Here is a 21,879-nt window from a genome sequence, read left to right on the forward strand (position 1 = left end):
GTAGAAAGGGATATGTGTTAAAAAGCAGGTGGTAAAACTTAGGAATTCAGTTTAGCTCAGCTTAGCCACCCTCTTCTGAACTTTGGTTTCTCCTATATGCTCACACTAAGTCACTAAGTTGTGTTTGACTCTGAAGCCCTGTGGACTGGAGCCCCCTAGGATCCTCTGTCCTTGGCATTTCTCAGGCAAAAATACCAGAGTGGGTTGCCATTTCCTTCTCCAGAGGATCTCCAGGGGTTGAACCCTCATCTCCTGCATTGGCAGGCAGGTTCTCTACCGGTTAGCTACCAGGGAAGCCCCTGATTTCTCCTATACTCATATCCAAAAGACCCAAGTTTCCTGCAGTTTTCCGTATAGATGAGTTGAGGGATTAAAAAAGAAGTGAGATGAAATCATTTTGCTATGAGTATGATTCATTATTAAAATTCAATTTAGAAGCGAAATTACAAACGTGACACTTCAGTATAGACTTGTAAGAATCTAAAGTGATTCCTCTGTCTCTCCAAATGAACCAAACTTTATAGGGTCAGTTAAATTACAACTGCAGCCGTAGCTTGAGAAACATCCATCTGGCTGGCAGAGTGTTAAGGGAATAAGAGATTAGGAAGAAACACAGAAGGTCACTCTAATGCTATTCCTGGTTCCTCAGTAGTGGAATTGTCAGTGGCGTTATTTACATATAATTATTTATCAATTATTACATGATAAAGATATTTTAAAATAGTTCTCTGATGATTATGATTGGTTATGATCTCTTTGGCCTAAACTGTTCAGTTAATATCATGTGAAATAGAGTGTTCCCCATCAGCTCTTAAATCCTTTTAAGTGAACGGTGAACCTTAGTCTGTGAAAAGGCTTCCTTAGTTACAAAGAAAGTCTGGTTTCAGAAACTCTTCTGGCCTAATGAGAAGCAGCAAAAAGTGGAGAGTTTATTATGGATTGAAGAGCCTTGATATTATCTGTAGCTTTGGATCGGTATTATGAGAAAGAGTTGTTTGGCCATCATATAAAAACAATGTAAACAGTTCATTCATTGTGTACCACTGTCTGGTGCCTCAGTTAGCTCAGGCTGCCATACCATAGACTAGGTGGTTTAAATAGCAAAAGTTTATTTCTCCCAGTTCTGGAGGCTAGGAAATCCAAGATCAAAGTGCCAGCTTGGTCAGTTTCTGAGGAGGGGATCTCTTCCTGACTTGTGGAGGGCTGCCTTCTTGCCAAGAGAGAAAAAGAATTCTTGGCTGTCTCTTTATAAGGGCACCAATCCCATCTGGAGGACTTTTACCCTCATGACCTCATCTACCCTGATTACCTCCTGGAAGTCCTATCTCCTGGAATATCCCGTCACAGTGAGGGCTGGGGCTTCAACATATAATCCAGAAGGATGGACCCAAACATTCACCTGGCTATTTTTGTATGCTGCCTTTTTTTTTAAGTATAATAATTGCTTATGAAATCTCCACACACACACAAAAGCGTATTCATTCATTCCCTCATTTCCTCAATTAATTTAGAATTATAAAAGGAAATTTCTAAAAGTATTAAGAATCTAAATAATATTCTTTTTTAAGAGAAGACTATTTTCAGCGACTAATAAAATGTCCTTCTCTGATAAAAATGGCATCAAGAGTAAAACTTTAAAAACACTATAAATACCATTCATGATTATTTGAAATACATATTTGGGTAATCAAATTAGTAAATTTGGAAATCGACTAAATATTAAATACTTTATATGTTGATTTTTTTCCTTTTGTAAATATTTTTTTATTTTTCAATACTAACATGATAATCCCCTTCTCTGAATACCATAAAAATGCCCATTAAAGTTATCTCCTAGTTTCTGAGAGGGCTCAATACCCTTAGAATTGAGTAAGGGCAAGGAGTCACTTCTTTTGTTAAGAAGTCCCACATTTTTAGGAAACCCTCCTACACCGTAGGTGGCTGTGTGAATTGGTGCAGCCACTGTGGAGAACAGTGGCTTGGGCAGGGAATAGAGCTGGAAATCTTGGCACCTGGCTGCCGCTGGCTGCTGAATTCGTATGTGCAAACTCAGAAATGACAGGACTTGATCACTGAAGGGACTTCGAGGTGACACTATGTCTCCCAAGTCCTGGAGCTCTGGAGACACTAAAACCAGCTAAAAGAATTTCGCATTCTCACAGTTAATATAGTTAAAATGACTCCCGAAGGGTCTAAGGTGAAATGATTTCCCCATAAATAATCTTTAAATGAAATTCGGTGGACTCGTTTCCTTGTACTTCCAGAATAAGGCATCTGTCTGTTGAACTTTAGTTAGAATCTTTGCTGTTTAGATTTGAAAACCTGAGATTGTAAATATTAACTATAAAAAGGAATTCAGTTGAGATTCGAATAGTCGAAAAACTTTTCTTTTGAAAAGTATAAAACATCAGGTTACTGTCAGACCACACAACCTGATTTCCATAAAGTCTGCCAGCTGTTTCTCATTAAACAATGCAAAATTAACATTGCACCCCCTGAAACTGCTAAGCATTCTTTTTTCTTTCCCATACAAACCCTATGAGAGGATGCTAGGAACTCATTTTCATGCATACATTTCAATTCTTCTGCTGGTTCTGAGGCTGGTAAAGAGAAACACAAATTTCTGGCTGTTGAAGAATCCCCTTGGAGTTTCCACAGTGATAACGTTAAGTTAAAATTTAATTAACTTGGCATTCAGCGCTTTACCCTCACAAAGATTACCCCGTGGACTACCTGCTCTTTCTTGTCTGTTCATTTCCTTCCCCTGTCCTTCTCTTCCCCATACATAGTCTTTATAGTCTTACTTTAAAAAATAAACTATAAGGCAATTGAAGTATAGAAGTTTTATGTTATTAGTTGTTTCATAAATTCTACAAATTTTCAAGTGCCTTAGATTCCTTCCTAAAAAATAACTACATATGTTACTTTGGAAAGGCATTCTCTTTGAGGCTGTAAAATATCAATCATTATTCTACCTCGTTGAACTTTATTTGGAAGAGGACTTAAATGGCAACTAGTCCAGCTTCCCAGTACAGTGTTGGAAGCTTCCCTCTAATAACTCTGATAGGTTGTCATCTCACTCTACTGTTGAGCCAGATCATCTCTGGATTTAGCACCAAACGTAGAATTTCACACTTTAAGCAGAGATATTGACCAGTCAGAAGGTGACCAGGAAGGTAATTTAAAAAAAAAAATCATTCTTTAAGAAACACTTGAATCACTGGAGGGATTTAGTTCAGGAAGAGACCAAATGACCATCCATTAGAGATACATAGAGAAATCCAGCACTAGGAAAGAAGCAGATAAATTATCTTCTTTAATGTCCATATTCTGTTATTCTTCCATGTCCTCTGATTCTTATTCTAAATCACTTCTTTTGTTAAGAAGTCCTACATTTCTAGGGAACCCTCCTACACTGTTGGTGGCAATGTAAATAGGTGCAGCCACTGTGGAGAACAGTATGGAGGTTTCTTAAAAAAAATAAAGTTACCAAGTGATCCAGTAATCTCTCTCCTGGGCATGTATCCAGAAAAAGATGAAAACTCTTAAGCCAAAAAGATATATACACTCCAGTGTTCACAGCAGCACTGTTATGGCCAAAACATGAAAGCAACAGATGAATGGATAAAGAAGACATGATGTACATATACAATGGAATATTACTCAGCCATAAAAAAGAATGAAATCCTGCCATTTGCAGCAACATACATGGACCTAGGGATTATCACACTATGTACAGGAAGACAAAGGCAAATAGCATAATATCTAAAATGAACTTATGTACAAAACAGAAATAGTCTAACAGATATAGAAAACAAACTCTTGGTTACCAAAGGGAAAAAGGAAGGGGAGATATAAATTAGGAATTTGGGATTAATAGATACACACTACTATATATAAAGTAGACGAACAGCAAGAACCTACTGTATATCACAGGGAACTGTATTCAATATCTTATAATAACCTATAATGGAAAAGTATATATATATGAATCACTTTGCCATATGCCTGAAAATAACACAACAGTACTTCAGTTTTTTTAAAAAAAGGAAACAAAGAAGTCCTACATTTCTGGGGCACTCATCCAATAGTGTGGCACACTCTCAATATTGATAGGGTTTGATTTGAATGCTGAGTTGAGTCAGAACTACCAAAGTGATCCCTGCCCACGAACAGCAATTTCCCCTCTCTCTCAGCCATACTCATCCATTTCTGAATATCCTCTCCAGAATCTGCGTGTCAGAACCCAGCCAAAGGAAAGGAAGGAAGGCAGAGTGAGAGTTCTGAAGTCAGGCTTCCCTGCATTTGATCTGACTCTGCTATTAACTTGCCGTATTAATCCCCATGTTTCTTAGATTCCTTATCTGTTGTGTGGAGATAACAATAGTCTCTAGCTCTGGTAGTGGTTCTGTAAAGTAAGCAAGTTAATACATATAATGCACTTTAGTACATAGAAAGTACCCAGTAGGTTTTAGCTATTATTTTAACAAAATACTCTGTATTTTCAAAGTGTTTTTGTATCTTCTATTTCATTTTCACCAGAAAATAATACAGTAAAGAAGCCAGTACTGTTATTACTCTCTTATTTCAGAGATTGAGTCTTATAAACATTAATATGTTAAATGCTCCTAGGTTGTAGGAATAGTATGTCTTACTAATGAAAAGTAGCAGTCTTGATGTAGTCCACTGTGATGGGACTGTAGCTATTATTAGGTGCAGTAGCTCTAGGCGCTATGCTTCAGAGAACTGCTGACCAAGTGTCCCAGCACCAGAGAAAAAGACTCATAATGGGAAAGAAAACATTATTATTAGAAGATCTAATAATGTGTGGTCTGTAGAAAAGAGACAAGTTAAAGGAGATACTTGGGAAAGAAGTGAATTAAGGTATCTTTTTAAAGTCTTATTTCTACTTTGGTTCATCAGTTTTCATTCTGCAGAGTTTTTCGCTTTTAAATTATTTGTATAATAGCTCAAGAGTTGAGAAGCTACAAGGAAACTTGTTATGGTACTACTTAAAATATCCATTCTAAAGACAGGTGTCAGTGATGAGATGTAGTTATTTCCATGGACTCATGCCCATATTGATTCTCTGGCTTTTAATTTGGTTGATGCTGATTTAAGTTTCACTGTCTCAAAGAACTTCTTAGCTATACCTCACATCTATGCCTAAAGGAAATTTAATAAGCTCTGATTATGCAGTTATTATATTAATGGCTGATACAGTATTTTATTTGTAGAAGGGGCACACTGATCTGTCTTAACCAATGGTAAGTTTGAATGAGATGTGTTTTGTTAAGATAAGCAGAGCAGAGATGGAGCATTTATAAATGTCCATTTATAAGGTGTTAGTCACTCAGTCGTGTCCTACTCTTTGCGACCCCATGGACTGTAACCTGCCAGGCTCCTCTGTCCATGGGATTCTCTAGGCAAGAGTACTGGAGTGGGTTGCTATTTCCTTCTGTTTATAATATCCAACCAGTCCATTCTAAAGGAGATCAGCCCTGGGTGTTCTTTGGAAGCAATGATGCTAAAGCTGAAGCTCCAGTACTTTGGCCACCTCATGCGAAGAGCTGACTCATTGGAAAAGACTCTGATGCTGGGAGGGATTGGGGGGCAGGAGGAGAAGGGGACGACAGAGGATGAGATGGCTGGATGGTATCACCAACTCGTTGGACATGAGTTTGAGTGAACTCCAAGAGATGGTGGTAGACAGGGAGGCCTGACGTGCTGCGATTCATGGGGTCGCAAAGAGTCGGACACCACTGAGCAGCTGAACTGAACTGAACTGACAAGGTGATGGTTATTAAATAATTACAGCACAGGACTTCCCTGGTGGCTCAGACGGTAAAGTGCCTGTCTACAATGCAGGAGACGCGGGTTCAATCCCTGGGTTGGGAAGATCCCCGGGAGAAGGAAATGGCAATCCACTCCAGTACTATTGCTTGGAAAATCCCATGGACAGAGGAGCCTGGTAGGCTACAGTCCATGGGGTTGCAAAGAGTCAGACACGACTGAGCGATGTCACTTTCACTTTACACAGTGGAAATACTATACAAAGAATAAGATGGACCTATATGTGCTGGTATTTTTAAGAGAAAGCCAATTCAGAAGAATATTGTGTGATCTATGTGTGACAAGTGAAAGGGTTAGTCCCTCAGTTGTATACAACTTTGTGACCCTGTGGACTTAGCCTGCCAGGCTCCTCTGTCCATGGAATTCTCCAGGCAAGAGTACTGGAGTGCGTTGCCACACCCTTCCCCAGAGGATATTCCCAATTCAGGGATCAAACCCAGGTCTCCTGCACTGCAGGCAGATTCTTTACTATCTACGCCACCAGGGAAGCCTTGTGTGACAGAAGCAACAGCACAAAGAACTCAGAGAAAAACAAACATACCTTCATATAACATAGGAAAATATATCAGATGATACAACTATAAGCAGTGCCGATCTTTAGGAAAGGAGTTTGTCGGGTAAAGAATGGCAACCCACTCCAGTATTCTTGCCTGGAGAATCCCAGGGATGGAGGAGCCTAGTGGGCTGCCATCTATGGGGTCACACAGAATCAGACACGACTGAAGTGACTTAGCAGCAGCAGCAGTAAGTCTTACCTCATTGCACATGCATGTGTGCCCTTGGCACGCACACTCAGACACACACGCTATTTTCTGACTTGAGACAGGTCCAGAATCCAAGAGTCATTCAGCTTGAAGTCTGCCTAGAGTTGGATTATCAACCATCCCAGTTTGCCTGGGGTGAGTGGGTTTCCTGAGACTAGGAATGGCCTGAGCAAACCAAGATGAATTGATTACCTTAGCCTGAAAAATCCCAGAGGATTTCATCTAGGTCAAGAGGAAAATCTTAATGAAAACCGAAATACACTACACATCATGAAGTTAGGCAACTCTGTTGACTTCCATCATGGCTTCGCAGTTGTGGTTTTGTTCTTTCTTAGGGAATGCTTCATATATCACACAGGCCTGTGCTGAAATGTGGTGTAAATCTTTCACACAAATTCAAAGTCATATTCACCAAGCTGGATTATATGTATCCCCTCTTCTCTTTCACTAATGTAAATCAAAAGCAAACTATAACTTTCATTTCATTACTAGCATGAAGCACTGTGTTAAGCCTTTGAACATAAAATTAAAATACACTCCTCATTCTCAACAAGCTCACAATGGATTAGAGGAGACAGACACATAAATATCAATGTTTAACTGTTATTTTGTGACAAGTGTTAAAGTAAAAGATAGTGGCACACAGTTTTAGAACCAGTCTTTAGCAATCTTTTGAGTACCTTTTGTTGCCATTAACAGCGATAGGAAATTCTGCAACCAGAAAAGAAGTGTGGGTACCTAGGTGTCCTAGATACCAAGGAGAAAAACATTTCAAGAAGGAAGAAATGATCACCTGTGTCAGATGATGCAAATAGGTGAAGTAAGATAACAGCTGAGAAATGACCATTAGGAAATAACTTCTAAGTGTGCAAGATACTCAAGAAGGTGATAATAAGTAATAACCACCATTTGTTGAGCTTTTTCTGTGTGATACTGTATTAGGTGCTTATTTATATAGTTAACTTTAATCCATAAGATAGTCTTACATGGTAGGAATTATAATTCTTATTTTATAGATATTAGAAGCCAAGGCTCAGACATTAAGAAACTAGTCCACAGCCACATAGCTTGTAAATTTTGCGAAAGAGAAATGCAAACCCAAAACTTAGAAGTCTCTGCTCATCATTTCTTCATACTGTGCTGCCTGCACTTCGGTTATAAAATTGTGTCCACAATTTTTTATATACTTTGAATTTAAAATTTTTTACATTTTTACAGTGTCGTGTTGTTTTGTGCCATACAACAGTGCAAGTCAGCCATAATTATCATCCACAATTTTATAACTGAATTGTCGGTTGTTCCTGTTTTAGCTATGCATGTATAAAGTTTAGGATAGGTTAATGCATTATTGTGTGCTTCAAATCTGTATCATAAGAAGCAAAGATAAATATACATATATGTTTCTTTTTTCTCTTATGGCCTGATTCCAAGAAGAAAACTTTGAATTATGGGATTTAAGTAAGGATTCTTTTTTGTATAAACATTTTATAATATAAAAATAGTAGTAATAGCAAATCTCTTACAGCAGAGTAGTATTAAGATAGGTTTTTTGATAGAGCTATATGTTTGCAGTTGTTTCATATTTTATCACTCTACATGTTTGACTTTTAAAGTATTCACAACAAAAAAGTCTGTTTTAAAAGTAAATCTGAGATATGCAAACTGACAGATTGCTGTGCTGTCCTGTCCACAACGATGCCTTAAATGTTTGATTCTTGTGTTTGCTGGTTTACAGCCACCACAAAATTATCAAGTACCATGTGTGAGTAAATGGGTCTGCTTTTTTTTCCTCCCAAAACCAAAATTATACTCTGTTAATTATCCTAGCATTTAGAAAATTACTCTTACCATTTGTTTTGCCACTTGGTAGTTGAAGTATGAAGTTGACACTATGTGGTAACCATTCACTAAATTTAGTCCTGCACCATGAGATTTTAATTGCTTTGCATCAGAAGATAGCATTTAGTATATAATGTTTAGTTGTAAATTTTTTTCTAGAGGAAAAACCCCTGGGCTCAGTGGTAGAAGCTTGTTCAAATCATCCTTTGTTCTCAATTTGTACTTCTTCTTTTTGCTGTATACCATTTCCTCAGATTTACTGCATGCGTTTCACAGACTTTTATGGGCCTTCCAGTGATACTATTTAGTTTGCATAATTAGCATCCACAGTAGGATGACTGCTGGGAAAGTTTCATCCAGCGTGTTCAGCACTCACTGCCTATGAATTCATCTGCTCCTGTAGCTCATCTGTCTCTGCCTAGATGCTGCTATCATTTTGCTAACTGACACTATCATTCTCTCTCTCCTAGATTAGTCCTGCAGGCTTCTGTTCAGGTCTGGCTGCCATCAGATTTGCCCTCCCTGTCCAGTCTATTCTCCATTGAGTAACCAGAGTGATCTTTCCAAAACTCCATTCTCAGCCCCATTACCACCAGGGTATCATACAGGCACTTCAAACTCAATAAACCCGAACTTCACATCCTTTCCCTTTGGGTTCCCTTCCCATCTCGCCTCTATCCCTCCCTCCCTTCTTTCCTTCTTAAAAGCAAGCTTCAAAAGCAGGCTAACATCTGTTTAAGGAGAGAATGGTGAGAGAGAAGACAGAAAAATATTTGAAGAAATAATAGCTGAAAGTTTTTCAGATTTGGTGAGTACTATACATAATAGATCCAAGAAACTCAGCCAGCCCCAGGCATTCACATATACCAAAAAAAAGAAGAAAAAAAAGCTGTACCAGGGTACATCACAAATCAAATTGCTTAATGTCTCTTAATGATAAAGAGAAATTATTAATGTATCCAGAGGAAAAACCACATGTACACAGGAATAGAATGTAGGCGGACTTCTAGTCTCAAAGAGTGCAAGCCAGAAGATAGTGAAACAACATCTTTAAAATGTTAAAGGAAGGGGAAAATAAGTCCTGAAAATAACTTGATAGTCCTTGGAGGTATTTGCAATAACATTTGACATGTGTCTGAAGGCAGACACTTGGACGGGCTTGTTGTTTGATGATTCAGAAATTTTAATCATCTATTTTCATATGGCATTTTACATTTTAAAGGTGTTTAAATATGGGAGAAAATTTTTCACACTGTTTTGAAATAGCCAGGAGGAGCGGTTTTATCTCCATTTTGCAGGTGAGAAAGCTGAGCTGGTAGTTAACATAACATTTACGGTTCCATAAGATCCAGGACTGTGATCAGCTTTCCTGACTTCCTATTCGGGACCTTCTTCTATCTACCTGACCTCGTTATTAGCTATGTTTTGCTCAAGAATAATTCCTAAAGTTAGAGACTGCCAGAATAAATAAAATGTATGGAGTGCCTTGAAAGCAGTAATAGGTAATACAGTATTTAGTAATTCTTTTGTATCTTGACAAAATATGTGAAGAAAATAAAATGAAAATCTTTTAAAATCCCAAGGCGTATGAGAAACCATTGCAGTATTTAAACTTGAAGTGAATGAGTAGAGGTAGGGAAATTGCTATGATTGTGGAGAAACTTTTAATTAAAATAATGTTATTTCTGATTTTTTTTTTAAAGGTAAGAAGTTTGATTATTTTTCATTTTCATATTATATGTGAGCAAAGAACCTTTTGATAACAGGTCAAATTAAAATGTGACAAATTTGTTGAAGAGAAACTTTATTTTCCTCTTGTATTTATACTGCATATAAATTAAATACCATCTTGGCATATTTCATTGTATCTAAGGTAGGAAATTAGTTTTGACCTATTGCTAGCAGCAGTCTGGTGGGAAGAATACAGTCCATTATCTTTTTTCTTTTTTTCCACTAGAATTTCTTCAGATATTCTTTAGAGATGTTTTTCAGCTTTTCCTATTAAGGAGGAATTCTGAAAGCTAGCTCTTTATAATAGAATTGGGATTTAAAAGTTAGAATTTGAATGGTGGACAGGGCATAAGTAGGATAAAGAAGAATATTTCCAGTTATGAGGAATATGAACTCCGACATGCCTTCCCAGAACAGTTGGAATGGTCCTTGATGTAAAGAAACTAAGAAATAATGTAGAGTAGATAGAGTAGGGCATGATAACTGAAGGCCTTGAAAAAAACCACTAGAAGAAGTAGGTGAATGACATGAAGTTACGGGGCTTCCCTGGTGGCTCAGTGGTAAAGAGTCCTGCCAGTGCAGGAGATGCGGATTCAGTCCTCGAGTCTGAAAGATCCCCTGGAGAAGGAAATGGCAACACACTGCAGTATTCTTGCCTGGGAAATCCCATGGACAGAGGAACCTGGTGGGCTACAAGTCAGGGTTGCAAAAAAAATCAGACATGACTTAGTGACTATAAACAGCAACAACAACTGAAATTTGAATTTACTTCTGAGATGAGTGAATTGTCTCTTATCCAATTGAGAAAGATGAATTTGGGCACTTCACCTCAGTGTTTTCTGTGTGTGTTAGCACTCACTGCCTTTAAAGAAATACAGATTAAATGCCAAAATAAGAATTATTTACCTTTATTTTACCCGATTATTTTACCTCTGTTTCTTTTTCTTTTCCAGTCAACTCCTTTACATCTAGCAGCAGGCTACAACCGCGTTCGGATCGTTCAGCTTCTTCTCCAGCATGGTGCTGATGTGCATGCAAAAGACAAAGGGTACGCGCATCTGCTTATTTTCCTGAATGGCGTCACTCACGGGTCGTTTATTACACTTGGTGTTCAACATCTGATACACCAAAGCTTTTGAGCACTGGGCAAAGTCTTACATCCCATTGTTTTATGGCTTTTACAGCATTTTGAGAATGTTCACAGTGATTTGACTTATTTTTATATTCCTACTAATTAAGGATTCGTCTCATAACAATTTCGTAAATTAGTTTAATTTGACTGTGTTCTATTATTTGCAGCCAAAATTTGTTTCTCTCAATTGCAATTACTATTTTTCAACTCTTAAGTTGTACTTCAGAAAGACAGATGAATCAAAAGTTCTGATAACCCAATAATATGACTGTTCTATTTATCAGATATGAAAGGATCATCTTTTATTAATAAACTAAAATCTTAAGTATACAGTATTTTAATTTTTTTCCTAATGAAATCTTGACCATCTAAACTGAGAAAACCTTAAAGATCCTTATGAAGATTGATGTGAAAGAGAGGTGTCTGGGAACCAAAAAAAGCAGTATGTCATTTATTTTATAAACAGGTGACTTTTGGAAAACTTTGTACCAGTTTCCTAGCTAATCCCCAGGGACGTGGGAATTGGATCTGTTAGCCCATACATTGGGCTAACACTTCTCCTTATGCCACTTTAAGATCCAAAAGATAATTACCTGACTGCCCATGTGATGTAGATTCCTATTGCAGTCGTGATGGGTAGCGTGAAGGAAAGAAGCCCCAGAGAAGGCTGCTTTCACGTTGCCCCTCTCCACATCAGGAAGCAGAGACAAGAAAAAAGAGCTCAGTACTTGAGACAGTTCTCAGAAGAGGGGGGGTCTGTCATTTCAAATCTGCTCTTTTCAGTGCTCTGTTTCTCTCTTGCCTGCCCCATTCTCTGCACCATATGTACGTGGTATTCCCACAGGACAGGGGCACACATGCCTGATGCTCTTGTACACCTCTGTAATTCTTGAGCACGTCTGAAAGCAAATGGGTAAACCGTAGGTGAGTCCTCAAGAGAAGTACACCCCCAACAAGAGGGTCCTTGATTTGTGCAGAGTGACATTTGGATATGCAAGCTATAATAATTTGGATATTGAATTCTTGTGTTGGAAATCACCATGAAAGTAAAATAATATGGTAGGAATATTTCAGTTCACTATTTTCTGTAAATACTTAACATATAAAGCATGCAGTTTGTAGTTAGTACAGGCACTTCTACCTTTACTTAAAAGCTTTTCTACTTGCTGCTTTAATGATTGACATAAAATAACATACGAAAGGTTGGACATTAGTTATGCTTTGTATTCTCTTATTACTCTAAAATATTTTGAATATAATTGTATTGGAATTTGTTAGATTTTTGTTTCTTAGCATTTCTTCGATGAGTGACTAAGTTGTTGGACATTACAGTATCTTAGTTTGCTTTTTTCCATTTAGTGGACTTGTGCCTCTTCATAATGCGTGTTCATATGGACATTATGAAGTCACAGAACTGCTACTAAAGGTAAGAAGAATTAAAGATATTGAATATTGTTTGCCTTTAATTTGTCATGAGTTTACATGGGGATTTTTTACCAAGCTTTTTAAGAGAACAAAATTGTTTTTTGTGTTTTTTTTAATATTCACTGTTGCCTTGAAATGTTTAAAGTATTCTCTAAACTGTATTTTAAATGCTGAAATTAAAACAGTTGTTGACATTTCAAAGTTATAACTGAAATTTACAGTGAAATGAATGTTTTATTTGATTCAGTGAAATGATTCCTGACCATTAACTTTTCTTTTCTCAATTCAGCATGGAGCTTGTGTTAATGCTATGGATCTGTGGCAGTTTACCCCACTTCATGAGGCTGCTTCCAAGAATCGCGTAGAGGTCTGCTCTTTGTTACTTAGCCATGGTGCTGATCCCACTTTAGTCAACTGCCACGGCAAAAGTGCGGTAGACATGGCTCCAACTCCTGAGCTCCGGGAAAGATTGACTTGTATGTATTTATATCCTAAAATCAACACTGCTTGTTGTAAATTAGAATATCTTCTTTTTGTTATTAGGGCTGATGTTTTGTCCAACTTAGATAATGGCCTTGTCTTCTTGTATGTAGACTAACTAGTTATTGGCTTTTCTGGTTCTTTCCTTTATGAATTCTGCAGGAATCTTATATATGTACACTATATTTATTTTGTGTTTATTCAAGCTTAATTCTAATTTATGTGTTCAGGCTCTTTTTTTTTTTTTAAAGACTAGAGAGAATGAGTTCATCAGTAACCATTTATTGAATATTTACTGTATGCCAGAAACTGGAAATGTAGATGTGTACAAACTAGGAAAAAAAAATCTCTAAGCTCACAGGGCTTATATTCTTATACTGTTCATAATAATAGATGCTATATAACATCATGGAATGCTCACTGCCTCCCAAACCCTGCAAGTTGCACAGTCATGTTTTTATTTGTGTTACGGCCCAAGCACAATCACTAGTCCAAATTAAATAAGATAATTTTTACGACTTGATTGAAGTAATTTTCTCAGATACTGATACATCTTACTTATATTTATATATGTGTGTTTTTTATAAATTTTTGTTTTAGAATAGTTTTAGATTTAGAAAACTTACAATTAATACAGAAAGTTCTTATATGTCTCATACCCAGTTTCCCCCCATAAACATATTAATATGGTACATTTGTCATAATAATGAACCAATACCAATACATTATTAACTAAAGGCTGTAACTCTATTCAGATTTCCTTAGTTTTTACCTAAAGTTCTTTTTCTGCTCCAGGATCTCATTCAGAATTGCTGCTGCGGTGTATCTGACTCTTTGCGACCCCATGGACTGCAGCACAGCAGGCTTCCCTGTCCTTCACAGGGAAGTCCTTTTTCTGCTCCAGGATCCCATTCAGAATACTACATTAAATTTAGTTGTCATGTCAAATACTAAGGTATATTTAATTCTACCTGTAGGCATTTCAGGTTTAAGTTAAAGTAGGTGTCACATACCTAATTTTAAATTTGTCCCACAGTTGATAACTGTCTTACATCTAGGATGCTAAGAATCAGATAACTGGATTTAAACACCTGAGAAAACCTTTAAACGATCATTTAAGAAAAAGGCATAGTCAAAATGAAAACATCAATGAAGTTTAAACAGACTGTAAATTTGTTTATGTTAAAACAGGAAGAATTCCTTGCGATTTTGATCTCGTTTAAATGGAAATTCAAACTTATTTTGGTGCAGGAACAGATGACATCCACTAGATTACAGGCCCGCACAAACCAGGTTGTCACTGGGCAAATGTCTTGGCAATGAATCCTTGTGGAAGTGCATTTTTTTCTCTCTCCCACTCATATGACTCTTGTCATATGTTACCTTCCATTATATAGCTTATTTTTCTATGTGATGTTCTGTCTCCTCACTTTAGTTTTAAATTCTTAGAAAGATCTTTCATTATTCTATCTTCTTAGCACCTACACAGTGCCTTATTACCTAATAAAAATGTGTGGATGGTGTTCGTGCTTGGGCTTGTATCTACCTGCCCCCACCCTAGCACAGTACACTGTGCATGCTGTGTGCCCAGCAGGTTTATTGAATTGAATTTAACTTAACTCAAAGTGTATTTATTTTTTAATATCTTTTTCTAATTTCTTTCTTTTAGTTTTATACCCCAGACTCGGCTTTATCCCCTGTCACCAATTGACTTTTTTTCCTTCCAGTCATTTTGTAAATACAAGTATTGTCATGGGTTTTTACATTGTATTTCATTGGTCTCTCTGATTCCACTGTAAACATTAAAATTTAACCAAGATTTCTATAGTTTTGTAAAGGAAAAATTCCCTGATTAGAGTATTTTGCAACCTTCTCAGTATCTCCTTAAATAAGCTTCTACTAATGAGGGAAAGCATTTAACAAAGTTGGAACTTTTCTAACCAGTTCTCATCCTCATGCTCACTGCTTTATGCTAGGCAATCACAGTAACAGACTTCATTTCATATGTGCTTTATGCTAGGCAATCACAGTAACAGACTTCATTTTAAGAAAATTATACAGGAGACAGAAAACAATATTTTGATCATACCCATCATTACAGCATTTTCTCTATACATTTCTTCTACTCTTTCTTGTTGACTTTTTTATTTGTTGTTTTCATGAAGCCAGATGAATTCAATAGTGTGGGTTCTGCACATACTGGAGTTGAAAATCCTAAAAGTAGCTCTCATTCTTGTTTCAAAAGGCATTTATAAAGAGAAACTTCTAAAGCGTTCTATAAATGTTAAGTTTTCAAGGTAATTAGGATTTCTGAAGTTTCAAAGTCCTGTACTTTGAGGAATTTGGCAATGATAAAGTACCACTAAACACACAGTTATACAAAAATGTTTTCCCCCAAACGTGCCATGACTTATTTTATACATATCAGCATTCGTGCAACAATTATTTATTTGCTACCTTCTGTATGCCAAGCACTGTGGTCAGTGATGGGACCACTGTAGCAGATAAGAGAGTACGATAAGCCCTGTGACAGAAGGCTAAAGGCAAGTGCAGAGGCTTTTAGAAGAACGAATCCTAACAGGGAACATCAGAAAGGCTTATCCGGAGGATCTGAACTGAGACCCTGAGGAATGAGTAGTAGTTAATATGTGTGTGTCTCTGTCTCTCTGTCTTACAAGGGAGAAAAGAAAGTGACAGGCGGCCCTCAAAGGAAAGAGAGAAAGCCAAAGAGAAAGAGTTCAGTGCCAGGCAGATGCAAAGGCCTGAACATGAGCAGGCCTGGAATTATGTAACATATTATGTCACATATCATTTATATCTTTTCAAAACAATTTTCAGCTTTTTGTTAACAAGTAGTCTTATCAAAATACACTCCAGTCTTTTAAAATAAAAAGACTATTGGCTTTTAATAAATGAGAGTAGTGGATTCTTATTCATGTAGTTAATTTAGAACTCCCTTTTAAAAAGTCTTACTTGCTTATATAAATAATAAATATATAACATTAACTGTTCTTTGAAAAATTTTCAGACTCTGGCACTTCCTCCATAAATCAGTTCTCCCCTCCTGTTTGTTAAGATACAATCATTGTTAATATTTTGGTGAATATTTCTCTAAATGTATTTTTTATATCATTAGTTGTATTTAGTTGCTGACAGTAAGGTAGTAGTAATCATACCCAAAAAACGAGTCAACCTTCCCTTTCTCATTTGCTACCTGAATTTTCATTTAAAAATATATACTCTCATGTCCAATATATAGAGAGTTATGCTTTTGTTTATGAGCTAGAAAGTATTCCAGTGTGTGAAAGTGAAGTTGCTCAGTTGTGTCCGACTCTTTGCGACCCCATGGACTGTAGCCCACCAGGCTCCTCCATCCATGGGATTTTCCAGGCAAGAATACTGGAGTGGGTTGCCATTTCCTTCTCCAGGGGATCTTCCCGACCCAGGGATCAAACCCAGGTCTCCCGCATTGCAGGCAGACGCTTTAACCTCCGAGCCACCAGAGAAGCCTATTCCAATATATAAGTGTTCACAAATTACTTAACTGGTTTCTATTTGGTGTACATTTAAGTCACTTGATTTAAAACTTTGCTGGAGTGAGTATCTTTATATGTGTATCTATATGTGAATGCTGAGTAGAAAGCAGTCTTATTTCAGAAATTTTCATTAACCTACACCCTCCTCCTTTGCACTTTTATCATTGTTTTGTCATGTTGTGGCTGTTGCTAAAATAGAGGAATATGTAAAATTAATAATTTTCCTACTTTATAATCATGATAATGATTTTTTAGATTTTAAATATTTATATGTCACCATCATTTCATTAACAGATGAATTTAAAGGTCACTCTTTACTACAAGCAGCCAGAGAAGCAGATCTAGCCAAAGTTAAAAAAACACTTGCTCTGGAAATCATTAATTTCAAACAGCCACAGTCTCATGAAACTGCGCTGGTAAGATCTTATTGTTAATCCGTTCCTTGGGTCTGTAACAGTAGTGTAAACTCAAAATATGATTTTCATTTCAGAAACCTTAAGGTAACTTTAGTATCTCAAGTACCAGGAATTTGCATTTTAATATTGGTTGCATTGATTTTTAAATTTGGTTCAGGAGATGATTGCTTTCATGGGTGAGAGAAGAGCCATTTGCTCAACCTTAATTTGAAAATTATTTTTACATTTGCATTTATCCAACCATATTATAACAAACCTTCTTTTGTGGCCAGTGTACTCATGAAATACAAAATGTGATTTTTCTCATAGAATCTCCCTTTTCTTGTGGTTGCTAGTTACTAGGTAAATATTATATTTGCTTTCTACAGAAGATTAAATTATTTTCAAAGGTACTTGCCTCATCCTTTTGAGCAATTGTAGTCAAAGAATTATTATATTCCTTAATGAAATATAGTAAGACTAGGAAATTTTTTGTTCCAGACTGTAACAAATTGTTTTTTTAAACTATTCATCTTCTTTCTGTTGATGTACTTTCAGAATGATGATTCTGTTTTCTTTGTCAATGATCACATTAAGTTTCAGGTATAGGACTGGTTGGACTACACCTTAATTCAGAATTTAAGCATAAGGGATGCCTCTATCACAAACCTCCAAATATGCTCCAGTTAACATTCTTAACTTACATCTGGCACAGAAGGGTCAAACTGTAGGCAGTACCTGCTGAAAACAACACTGTAAGAGTTACCAAACCAAAATAGGCCAACTGTATGTATGGCTCCCATGCAGGGGTTTAGATACATTCAGGCTACACAGTGTTATGCCAGGACACACTCAAAGCCATGGAATAAACCTGACCTGCTTTTTTAGAGTATTCATTTTATTCATTAGTACATAGTTTTTTACTTTTTAAATTTTAATACAAATATGAAGTGAAGTTAAACACAAAGGTTGTATGAATAGAGGGTAAAACATAAAATTTCTGAGAATACTTCTCCCTCTAAGCGCCTTCAAGTCTGTTGCCTTCTTACCTGTCCCTGGGCGTAGGGACTTACTCTCCAATAGTGCTAGGAGTACCTCTGGGGAAGAGCTTGAGAAATACTGACTTTTGTGGCTGACAGCCTACTGAAGGACTGAGAAATTCAGTTATGGATTTTTATAGCTTCAGAGAGGCAGTATTCTGATACCTCAAGTAAATATATACTGGATAATTGCTTATTGGCTAAAGGGAAAGGAATGAAGTCTCTGAATACTCAACTAAGAGCATAATTTCACCTTGATTTAAAGGCTTATGTTTCATACTCCCAGTGTATTTTGGAGGAATTTCGGTCATCTCCGTAATGTGAAAATGTATGTTTTGAGACAGCAGTGTTTTTTATGTATTTATTTATTTATTTATTTATTGGATTTTTTTAAATTTATTATTATTTTTTTTATTGAGTTTTTATTTTTACTTTATTTTACTTTACAATACTGTATTGGTTTTGACAGCAGTGTTTTAAATAGTCAGCAGGTGCTTTTCAATTCAGAAATCTACTTTCACACAGAAGTTTATTTTATTCACTGGTTTTTCTTTCTTTTACAGCACTGTGCTGTGGCCTCTCTGCATCCCAAACGCAAACAAGTGACAGAATTGTTACTTCGAAAAGGAGCAAATGTTAATGAGAAAAATAAAGAGTAAGTGCAGTCGCAGAAGGCGTTGCTCTGTAGTTAAAGCGAGAATGCGATACAAGTTAAGAGGTAACCTTTTCCTTTTCTCCTCCACAGTTTCATGACTCCCCTGCACGTTGCAGCAGAGAGAGCCCACAACGATGTCATGGAAGTTCTCCATAAACACGGAGCAAAGGTAAAAGGCACACACCTGAGATAAGGTGCCAGTCTTGGCATTGAGTAGCTAGCTGCACTTAAAGATTATTCCTCTCCTCTCTGATTTTCCTGAAGAAGTTAATCTCATAAAGGACTGTTAACATGTATTTGAATTCACTGATTCTCCTTTAAAGCTGATTTAAATCTGGTTGCTAATAGAGATAATTCCTGGTGTTTTATGTTGTACTTTACTGTCGTCCTTCTGTAAAGCAATAAATGTGGTTAGGGTCTTATCATTTGAAATGCATTTCAACTTTACATTGTTTTACCTTAATACTGGAATTGATACATTTTGGTAGTCAACATCAATGATGGCTTGTCAGAAAATAATTTATGTAAACGATGGGCAAAACATTGCTACTTATTTTAAAGAACATTTGTTCCTTCAAACCAGTAATGATAATCATTTTTTCACATAACCTCAATATAAAGAAATTTTTAATAACCATTTTTATTGGCACTGTCTGAGTGACATTATCTGCAACTCCATGACTCCCATGAATTGCTTGAGGAAATTTTGCTTGAAGGAAGCAAGTTAGTTGTTTTTCAGAGGTACTTGAACGTGAAAATTTTTAAATCCTCAACAATTTTTTTTTAACAGCTCAGCTTTTTCTTGAATGTGTTACTAAAGAGATTTAGTGAAAAAGACCAAAGCCCATGTCATCATCATACTCTTCAGATTCTTCTCTTTGCTTCTACTTTCTCCTCAGCTGGGGCAGCAGTGGTGGATGGGGCAGGACCTCCTGCTGGTCCAGCGCCAGCTACCGGAGCAGGTCCACCAGCCCCCACATTGCAGATGAGGCTCCCGATGTTGACATTGGCCAAAGCCTTTGCAAACAAACCTGGCCAGAAAGGCTCAACATTTACACCGGCTGCTTTAGTGGGGGCATTGATCTTATCCTCCGTGACCGTCACCTCACCGTTGTGCGGAATGAGGGCAGAGTAGATGCAGGCGAGCTCTGAGACGGAGGCCATGGTGCGGGCGGGTGCTCAGTGGGAGCTGCCGGGCGCGGGGCTAGTTGCTGGATGAAGTGAGGGCCTCACCCCAAAATGGCCTTAGCTTCCTCGGAAGACCCGAGCACCTTAGCAACAGCTGAGGAAAGAAAGCAAGAGTGTATATTTTAAAACAGGAGTCCCCAAAGTAGGATATAGACACTCTATGGAACATACAAGAGGAGCCACTGGGTGGAGGGGGGAAATACTAGAATTTTTATTTATTGAAAGTAATTTATTAACTTATTAAGAACAGAGAAATTAAGATCTACTGCTATTTCATAAACAGATTGATACTGCCATCAACCTGTGTGTGTGTGTGTGTGCGTGTGTGTGTGGTGGGGGGATTGACAGGGATACACTCACTCGTCTGCTCACATCCAGCACGATGTGACACGTTGCACTTTACATGAGTAGATTCATGGGTATTATTCTAAACGGTAGCATCTTGACAAATCCCACTGTTGAAAGTCAGAGGAAACAACCATGACAATCTTAAAAAAAGGTTTATCTGGCTATTTCATAAATGAGGATTTTCAGGAATTGGCATACTTAGCTGTTTTGCCTTTTTTTAATGAAAGTAAGTGAGTTCAAAATTTGCTTATTCTATGGTGACAAATGATTATTACTTGCATGTAGGTACATATTTTAAGAAAGAAACATAATCAGAACATTAAAGATCAAAGTTACATATTTTAGAGAAATGAATGAGAAAGTAGCTGCTTTTTAAAAGGAACTTTTAACAAATGAAGAGCCCATTTTGAAAATCAATTTTTAGAAAATATCTGCTGTGTTTTGAGTTTCTTGCCAAAAAATGATGTATGTTTATCAACTAGCTGTCATCTATATAATTTGAAACTGGGCAACAGAATTTTCTAACCTGTTAAAAAAAATTTTTTTTTAATTTGTTAGGTAGTTTTTGAACCTATTAATGAATTTTAGTGCAGTACCTTATGATAAGTTTGCAAGAATCAAGAAAGATGCAATTTTACTAGCAAAATTCAATTAAAGCCTTAGCATAATTAGTAAATTACATTAAAAATTAAAAATAACCATTGTGATTTAGAAGACTTCGCTAACAATGTACTTTTTCCAGTTGCACCACATATCTATGTGAAATCTAGCTGTTATTGAAAATGAATCTAGAATCACACCCTCAAATCTACATCACAGTTTTTATAAGATTTTTTAAAGTCTTTTAATTGAGCCAAATGACATTTTGTATGACTGATAATTTAAATTTTTTTAATATTTTATTGTTTCATCTTTGTATATAAGTTTTATGATACTCATTATATATTAGTTTAGTACTGCTTGGTTATAATTTACAGATGAACATAAATGAATATTGAGAGGGTTCTCAAAACACATTTTACTCCTGAAGTGCATGATCCAAAAATTAGTATATCTTTGCCTTAAAAGGACCATTGATGTTTTTAATTAAAAAAGCAGAATGAACTAGAATGAAAGGAGCAGTTCTACAAATTTATTACCTATTTTGAGGGTACAGCTACTGTGTTGTTACATAAATAATGTCTTGTTGCTCTATCAAGCAGAAAATAATAAGCTAAGTGGGCTTTCTGCTACTGTTAAGAGCATTGTATGTTATCATTGACCTGTTTTTTAAAATATCTTATGGCATTTATAATGTTCTTGAACAACCATGAATAATGCCCTTCATTTTGGGAAAGTATCTATTTGTTGTCTCCCGTGAGTCATTTTATTTCATAAAGATTCAATGAGAAATAACATTATTTTATATAACCTATCCTAGTCAGCATTACTCTAGGTCTGTGGCTCTAAATCTTTTTCTGCCCTTCATGTTCACAGTACATTCTCATCAATAA

The 21,879-nt window shown here is 36.6% G+C and overlaps 2 protein-coding genes across 2 annotated transcripts in view; one reads left to right on the forward strand and one right to left on the reverse strand.

Annotated features, from left to right (window-relative positions):
* Positions 1-21,879, forward strand: part of TNKS (tankyrase) — a 148,666-nt gene that overhangs the window by 85,033 nt on the left and 41,754 nt on the right. The window contains exons 6-11 of the mRNA XM_052661493.1: positions 11,141-11,235; positions 12,679-12,745; positions 13,034-13,220; positions 17,055-17,176; positions 18,759-18,850; positions 18,941-19,019. Coding sequence (XP_052517453.1) covers positions 11,141-11,235; positions 12,679-12,745; positions 13,034-13,220; positions 17,055-17,176; positions 18,759-18,850; positions 18,941-19,019 — 642 coding nt within the window. The remainder of the gene's footprint in view (positions 1-11,140; positions 11,236-12,678; positions 12,746-13,033; positions 13,221-17,054; positions 17,177-18,758; positions 18,851-18,940; positions 19,020-21,879) is intronic.
* On the reverse strand, positions 19,715-20,014 carry LOC128068347 (60S acidic ribosomal protein P1-like). The gene has a single exon (XM_052661496.1). The coding sequence runs from the start codon at positions 20,012-20,014 to the stop codon at positions 19,715-19,717; it is 300 nt and encodes a 99-aa protein (XP_052517456.1).

This window comes from Budorcas taxicolor, chromosome 24 (genome assembly GCF_023091745.1).
Source record: "Budorcas taxicolor isolate Tak-1 chromosome 24, Takin1.1, whole genome shotgun sequence".
NCBI classification, from domain to species: domain Eukaryota; kingdom Metazoa; phylum Chordata; class Mammalia; order Artiodactyla; family Bovidae; genus Budorcas; species Budorcas taxicolor.

Bases quoted from the DNA above. Each gene is read 5' to 3' on its own strand.
- LOC128068347 (XM_052661496.1), bottom strand. From the start codon at position 20,014: ATGGCCTCCGTCTCAGAGCTCGCCTGCATCTACTCTGCCCTCATTCCG.